At 39.0% G+C, this 8,719-nt stretch overlaps 1 protein-coding gene across 2 annotated transcripts in view; it reads left to right on the plus strand.

The window, feature by feature from the left end:
* Positions 1 to 1,861, plus strand: part of akt1 (v-akt murine thymoma viral oncogene homolog 1) — a 39,213-nt gene extending 37,352 nt beyond the window's left edge. For both annotated transcript variants that reach the window (XM_050061480.1, XM_050061479.1), the window contains exon 14: positions 892 to 1,861. In XM_050061480.1, the coding sequence (XP_049917437.1) occupies positions 892 to 971 (80 nt within the window). In that variant the 3' untranslated portion in view covers positions 972 to 1,861. The remainder of the gene's footprint in view (positions 1 to 891) is intronic.
* The last annotated feature ends 6,858 nt before the right edge of the window (positions 1,862 to 8,719 follow it).

Consider the following 8,719-nt stretch of genomic DNA (forward strand, 5'->3'; position numbering starts at 1 on the left):
CAGGGGGAAATGATCTAATGAATCAGAGGAAATGTTCCAAATTGGTCAGTTTGGCTGATAAGTGAGTTTTTCTTATCAGAGTGAGTTTGGTCTTTGACCACATGGGACTGCTGTTTTTCCATATATTTCTGTATGTTTTAGAAAAAAAAAACAGTAATCCCATGTGCCCAAAGACTAAATATATTGTAACAAGAAAATGATTGTATCTCAAACAACATGGAGCACAATCAAGTGTTTGATAGGAGCTCATGACAAGTTGAATATCAGAGATATGCACACAAATGCAGTGTAAACATGTATATGGAAGACATTTACACTGTAGTTGGTAACTATATGAAAGAATAACTTGTTGTATTTGTTGCAACTGTCTCTTTATGCACACAGTAGCACATGACACCGAGTTGTGAAACAAATCATACTCCTCTGCCTTCTGTATGACCTTGTAGTGCTTCTAATAGCAGTACTGTAAGTGAGCGGAAACAACCCATCAGAGCTGAGGAGTCTTTTACACAGCTGTCAATCATGTCAGTCAGTGTTTGTGTGCGGTCAAACTGTCAGACTAGCGCTGATCAAATATGAATCAAGATTATGTTTCTGCAATGCCTGTTTCTCACCTCAGATGTGTTCAGAAACATATTTTAGTGTACTGTTTAGCTGTAAAATGAAAAAGTTGCTCCAGCCAGTGGACAATGCTTGGTGCTGTGGTCGACTATTTCCAGATGAGAAAAAGGCAATACAGTAACAGTATCTTTGGGCACAGGTGGGTAAGAGGGGGAGATACCAAGATATAAACGGTTTGACAAACTGACATTGTCTCCCGGTGTGTATTATCATGTTGCCCCTCCCTTAACTTCTACATGAAATAAACCGTTGTTTGCCCTCTATCCTCAGATGACAGTATGGAGTCATTCGACAGCGAGCGGAGACCCCACTTCCCCCAGTTCTCCTACTCCGCCAGTGGGACGGCTTAAACAACTCTGATACATTCCTCCGGTCCCACCATCTCCCCCTCACCCCACCCGACTGCACTCTCAAAAGACCGGGGCCACAGCCCCATCCTCCCAGCATTGTCTGCAGATGCCGTTGGTGGATGTAACATTTCAAAATCTGCAAGTTGTGTTTTTTCCAGGAAGGAGGAAATTCAAGACAAAACAAAGATAACTGTGGTTCTTCTGTGAGGCCTTTGAAGACTGACCACGGAGAGAAGCAGAGTTAACACTACCCTGCATCTCCTTGTTGTTATGCTGTATACTGAGCAGGCATCCATACACCATAATGAACGGGGAAATGTAGTCACGTTATGCACAAATTAGGCCACTGATGTGAATTTTGTATTGAAAATATATACAGCTGAATATGAATCAACCATTTCAAATAGATATAGGCATACTTTGGACCAAAAACATCAAGTGAGTTAAGAGTGTGTTTGTTTGTTGGGTGGGTATTAAATCCATGTTTTCCTCTCTTAAGACTTCTGAACAATTCAAATACCATTCAGACATTTTTTGGCTTCAAAAGTGAATGTATCAAATAAATCAATCTTTCTGCATACTTAACGTGTTTTAACACATGGCTGATTCTCCTACGGCTGAACTACCAGCTTCTGGAGAGGATTTTTATCACTTTTCTACCACCCCCGATGCAAAACTGACACCAATCGGTCTGTTGTACTGTCATGCCACACCACAATGAGTCTGATGAATCGATTGTGCAATACAGTCTGATGTGAGGAATGGTAGCAAAAAAAATGCAGAACGGTTAATCATTAAGGTAAAAGTTGTCCTGCAATGGATTCCTCTGACCTGTTTGTACATCAGAGTCACTGAGAGACCCCCCAGTTTCCTGTTCAGGGTAATAAATAGCTCCTCCAGCCCCCCGCCCCCCCTGAAGTAAGTGCTTATAGTTCCCGATGCCTTCCTATCTCGATGCTGTGCTGCAGACACCTCCTGGTTTCCATCTGATCGGGCTCAGTCACTGCTGACCCATCAGAAACTCTTCTCTCCTCTGGGTTTTTCCTCCATGTACAGTACAGTATTGGGTGTTTTCCACCCAGTGCATTCACTGCAGCCTCAATGAGGTCACTTTAACAGAATACACTTCTTTAGGAATACTTTGCAAACAAACTGGGCTTCAGGGGAAACACACAAAGAGTCATCTTTGATTTGCTACTTTAGGGGACTTCTGTCTCCGTCACAAGTTATTTATATGAGACCAGCATTGACTAAAATGAGTTTTATTGTGCCAATGATATGCACTTTGATGCACCCCAAAATGATTGTATTTGGACGTATTTGTACTTTGTGGTTGGTAAAGACTAAATTAGCCTCTTTTATGATGTAAATTCAAATGTGGATACAAATAAAGCTCGAATTGCTTGTTTGAATGATGATTCCCCTTCTACAGTCGTCTGAGGCTAAACTGAGACTCTTATTTCAAAGTGTACTAAGAAGTTTCCAAAAGTGCTTCAGTATTTTTTTTTTTTTTTTAAAGATGACAGATAATCATTTTCTCAAAAGTGCATCATACGTTATTGAATGTAATGGTTTTTATGATATTGTTTTCACGTCAATCGTTTGCAAACCTTTTTGTTCAGTTTTTGATTGTTACTTATTCCTATGCACGCTCACCCTTTTTGCTGTCACCTTCTGAAAATAGGGAAATTCATTTTATACTTTTTATTTTTTATTTCAAACTTTTTTTGTACCTGCCCTCCCATATTCCTGAGACTGAGGACACCAGCTTTAGTAAACAAATAATATAAACTTTGTACACTGTTTTTACTTGTTTCTTTCAAATTGATGAAATAAAAGGTCTTAACAAAAAAAAAAAAAAAAAATGTGTGGACTCGTAGACTTTTATTGTGAAATTTTACAGATATTCCATTGAAGATGAACTCAAGACATGACTGATTACTGCATGTACATGGATGGATTATTAAATAGGCTTATCAGGCACAGGTCCCCTTTCCCTGGCCTTCACCTGCAAAATGTCACTCAAATGAATCCATACAGACCAGGAAGAGACTCATAGTGACCACAAAGTGGCACAAAAGGACCACAAAACGATGTAAAGGAAATTCAAAGAGATACAAAGTGACTAAAAGGAAATACAATTACTTCAAAGAGACATTAAATTATTAAATTGACTAAAAATGACTACAAAGAGACAAAAGGGCCACAAAGAGATGCAAACAAACTGCAAAGACACACATAATAACCAAAAAAAGACTCAAAACAACTAGAGAGACACAAAACAACCAGAAATTATGCAAAATGACTTCAAAGATACACAAAATGACCTCAAAGAGACACAAAATTACCAGAAAAGGGACTCAAAATGACTACAGAGACACACAAAACAATCAAAAAGAGACCCAAGAAGACCACAAATAGATGCAAAATAACTGCAAAGAGATTATAAATAACTACAAAGAGAGGTAACAACTACAAGATACAAAACAACTTCAAAGAGACACTAATTTACCTCAAAGAGACGAAAAATGACTACAAAGAGACAAAAAGTCCACCAAGGGATGCAAGGGAACTCCAGACACACAAAATAACTACAATAAGAGGCACAAAACGACAAAAAAGAGACGCAAAACGACCAGAAATTATACAAAATGACTTCAAAGATACACAAAACTACCTTAAAGAGACTCAAAACAACTACAAAGACACAAAAATGACCGGAAAAGATACAAAATGACTTCAAAGGTACACAAAATTACCTCAAATATACACAAAATGACTACAAAGAGATACAAAACTACTTTAAAGATACACAAAATTACCCCAAAGAGATTTAAAACAACTACAAAGACACAAAATGACTAGGAAAGATACAAAATGACTTAGGGGACACAAAACGACTACAAAGAGACACAAAACGACCAGAAAAGATACCAACTGACCTCAAAGAGACAGAAAATAACCAAAAAAGATACAAACATACCCCAAAGAGACTAAAAATGACTACAAAGAGACAAAAAGACCAACAAAAGATGCAAGGGCACTGCAAAGACACACAAAATAACCACAAAAAGAGGCAAAAAAAACAACCATAAAGAGGCACAAAATAACCAAAAAGACACTTAAAACAACTACAAACAGACCCAAAAATGTCCAGATAAGATACAAAATGACTTCAAAGATATACAAACTTACCTCAGAGAGACACAAAATAACAAAAAAACCCCGACACAAAACAACTCCAAAGAGGCACAAAGTGATCTCAAAGAAACACAATAAACCAAAAGTTAAAAAAAAATCCTTAAAAGACACACAAAATTACCTCAAAAAAACATGAAACAATCTCAAGAAGACACACAATAACTCCACGCAAAATTACCATAAAGACACACAGATCCACAGATGTGTAACGACAACAAAGAGATGCTAAACAGCTATAAGGTTCATGTTTCCTGTGTTGAGGAGGTGGTGGGTCCTTTTGCATATCTGGACCCTGGGGCACATTCTTTCATAATCCGCCCATGTGCATGTGTGTATTGTTTTACACACTAATGTCCCTTCCAGTTTTTCTATTGTGTCTCATGATGTTCGTCCTCCTCTGTCATTCTTTATTTTCTCCCTGATGTCTTTATCTTGCACTTAGATTCTGTTTCATGAAAATTTGTCACATCAATTTGGATTTTTTTGGCTATCAGGATATGTGATTTTTGAGTTCCTTGCAATAGCTACATACATAGGCTGTGTCTGTACTCTCTGCCACTGTGTAGTTAATTTTAGTCAAAAGGAGCATCATTTTGTTTATCTAAACCTCAGTGTGATCTCACCCTACAGATAAAACACAGCTAAGTGTGTGAGACAAATGTTCCAGCACTCAGCGGCTCTGACTGCGTCTTGGCCGTGTTCTCTGCCTCTGCAGGACTGCACAGGTCCACGTCTGGGGCTCTGCAGCTGGTCTGAGATGGGAGAGATGCTCCCCCCGGGCCTCGGGCAGATGGTACAGTCTCTGGAGCAGATGTTGACAGCCAGGGCTCACAGTCTGTCTTTTGGCCAGCTGCAATACACAGCACCACGCGGCGAGACCGAGGCTTGGCCCAGTGTGGCGCTCACCTGACAACCATCCCTCACCTGAGTCGAGCCGCAGTGCCCGAAAACACAGCACAGAGCTGGGGCTGTGCGGCTCTGCCACTGGCCTCCCCTGGGTGGTGTGGTGTTGTGCTGCGTGAGGAAAGTGTCACTCACACAGCCTGCAAGCCAGAGCTCCTCTTCTCTTTGTACTAGAGACAAAAATGTTTCCTCTTACATGTCAAAATGTAGAGCCAGTGGAGGCTGGTGTTAATATACACTAAATATATGAAACATTAGGCAGTGCTGATCAGGAGGACAGGGAGGGAATCCAGGTAAAAGCCATTATCTAATGTTGACTTTACTTTTAGAATCTATAGAAATAAAGAATGAGAAGGTGTAGAAGACAGACAAATATGAGGATGCTGAAGCTTTGAGACACATACGATATAAGATACCAAACTACTTTATAATGTCTCAGTAGTGTCAGTGCAAAATCAGCTGCATAGAGGCAGGCCTTAAACTGCAGTCTTCCTATGGCTGCATACATAACACAACACATAAACAAGCGCAAAGTCGCACACATGCATCCTCCCGTTGAAAAGAGACCCCTTGTAGCCGATAGGCATGAACACAAATGCAAACCTTCACACTCACACTTGACCTCCATGTCAAATTTCAGCCTCCTAGGGCAAAAACTGTGGCCGCCAAAGGATGGGGAAATGATTTTGGAACCATCCAACCAGAAGAGTGATATGGAGATTCTGGTGGGAAGCAAAAAGGAGCACACAGGGCAAGACAGTAAGGCCCGTTTTTCCATGTAGCTCAATATTACAAATCACAAATGCACCTCAAGGGGCTTTACAATATGTACAGCAAACCATACTCTCTGTTCTGTTCTGACCCTCAGTTTGAATGAGGAAAACTTAACAGGGGGAAAATGGAAGAAACCTCAGGTAGCAGAGCAACAGAGGAGTGATCCCTCTCCCTGGATGGACAGATGTGCCCTAAAAGTCCTGTGTACAGACTAACCAACATAGTAAAATCACAGTATAGAAGGATGCTAACAGTACAGGGAGACTCTAGACATGCTGTATATGCAGAATATGGTACCTTCAGGTGCTGCCAAACAGATCCTGAGCCACCTCCTCACCACCATGGAGATCTGGATAGATGACAAACTACATAAACGCAAAAGAGACAAAACTGGAAAAAGGAAACACAGACACACACACACACACACACACACACACACACACACACGGAGGGAGACACAGAGATACGAGGACCACATGCACACAAGGCAGAGAAAGACAATAGGAAAGGCCGGATCTCCAGGATGAAGATCCAGATCCAAACATCTGTAACCAGGCACCTGCAGCCAGGGGAGTGAGGCGGAGGCATCAGCTGTCCGTCTCAGGATGGAGGACGGTCCAGCGCAGAGCAGCCTGAGTGAAAAGTGAGGACAAAGAGGACACACACTCAGCTTGGATGCTCCTGTGACAACATCAGAGAGATGCAATAGTTTTCAGAAAGTTTATAGTCTTTCTGTCGGCAGGACAAACATGGACTTTAAGACGTTCAGTTGTTACTAATAACACTAACAATGTCTCTGTTGTATTCATGTGTCCCAGTAAACTATGACAGTGTGACAGTGAGTCAGCTGAAGCAGCTAAATGGAATTCAGCCATCATTGATTTTATTAATTACACCTGTGCTTTTCCTGCTGTGACACAAAAGAATTGTCTTTATTGAAAAATGATTGCTGTTTCTCTTGGAGGCAGAAACTGGTGTCATGATTTGGTAAAAGAGCACTTTGTGTTTTCATATGAAACTGTGACAGAGGTCAGGGCCCCTAGAAACCAGTTCAACCAGTTGACTCCAAGCCCCCTTCATGACACAGGAGCAGAGGTGAAGTAAAAAATGAACTGTAAAATAAACTGTGCTGTGTCTTTAAGAGGGACATAGTTATAAATGAATAAAAACACTGTTGTATGCATTGTAAGCTAAAGAAAACCCATGTAACTTGACTTTGACGAGCAACACAACAGTGTGTGCTGACAGAATGATGATGGTTTATATCTAATGTGAGCAAAGGGAAACCTTGTAATCTTGTTGCATCATTGAAATTGTCCTTAACATCCTGAATTAATCCTGTGACAGAAATAAAAGTTTTGCTGGAGATCAGTGCGTTAAATTGGAACTGGAGCGCCATCTAGCGGATATTAAACTGATGTGAAAAGTAGGATTAATAGTCCATATCCACTCATTATCACCAGAAGTTTTGTTTTATTACAGCTGAGAGCAAATTATTACATTGACTGCATACTGCATGTTGAGTTTAATTTGGGGTAGGCCTATATGATATTAATTGCAGTGTACTTACTGGAGTCTCATAAACCAACGCTTCTAAACACTTTTCAACAACAATAAATCGACATTATTCAAATTTTAAATCCAGTGTATTACCTGACGCATTATTTACAACTTCTGTTTAAGCTCGTTGCCACATGAAAGCGGTGACTTTCTATTACTTGAAGGAGACGTTTCCTTTCTGTTGTGTCGACATGAGCCAGCGTGAGACACAAGATAAACAAAGTCCTGTGGCTGTGAATAGAGACCAAGATCGTCTATAGTAGCGATGAATCATCAGATGGTTCAAACTCGACCCGGTTTGCAGAAATGGTCTCTAATCTGTACGCATGCGCTGTACACCTGCATTGTTATTTCTCAAATTAATGGCATAAATTCCCACTGGAACCCAGACAAACCTTACCTTTCTTTTACAGTATATTTTTTTCTTTTTAGTAAGGATGTGGTCGGTTCAGAAATACCTAAGCTTTACATGAGTATTTAGATTTAATTTGCACATGTACTTCTACTCATCCACACACACTGAGGCTCTTATCTACGAGTTACTTTGCAGATTCAAATCTTATTTCAAAACATATGATAAACTTATAAAATATGTAAAACTATCCAAAACTACAAAATGCATGCCAACTGATGCCTGATATTTTAGGTTGATACCAATATTTGGGGTTTTAATATTCAATAACAATATATCAGTCATTAGTAATTTATAAAAAATAGAAATAAATATATATTAAATAGCCTTTTTTTTTTAGGTGTGACTAAGGTACAAAGGCCTTTCAGTGTATTTCAATTCTCTCTGGTGGACAAACTGTGTAATGGAGACATTATTTTCACATTACCTAAAACATATTTTGGCATTTCTGTACTGCAATTTCTTAATTCTTACTCAGCGGCAGACCTACTGATACAGCTATAACTGCAATATCAGTCAATATATATTGGCCTGGTAGATTAAAAAAATGAGTTATTAAAAAAAAATTCAGAAATGTCTGATTCCAGCTTCTTAAATGTGAATATTCTATTTTATTTAATTTTATTTATCTTAATTTCATTTCATTTCATTTCATTTCATTTCATTTTATTTTATTTTATTTTATTTTTTTAATATATGTATTATCTGAATATCTGTGGGTTGTGGACAGAACAAGAAACATGAGGACATCATCTTTGGCTTTGGGAAACAATGACTGACTTTTTTTTTTTTTTTTACCATTTTCTGACATTTTATTGACCAAACAGTTGATTGATTTCGAGAAAATATTGGACAATAAATTAATCAACAATAAAAAGTAATTGTTAATTGCAGCAAT

The sequence above is a fragment of the Epinephelus moara genome, chromosome 14 (assembly GCF_006386435.1).
Source record: "Epinephelus moara isolate mb chromosome 14, YSFRI_EMoa_1.0, whole genome shotgun sequence".
Classification (NCBI taxonomy): domain Eukaryota; kingdom Metazoa; phylum Chordata; class Actinopteri; order Perciformes; family Serranidae; genus Epinephelus; species Epinephelus moara.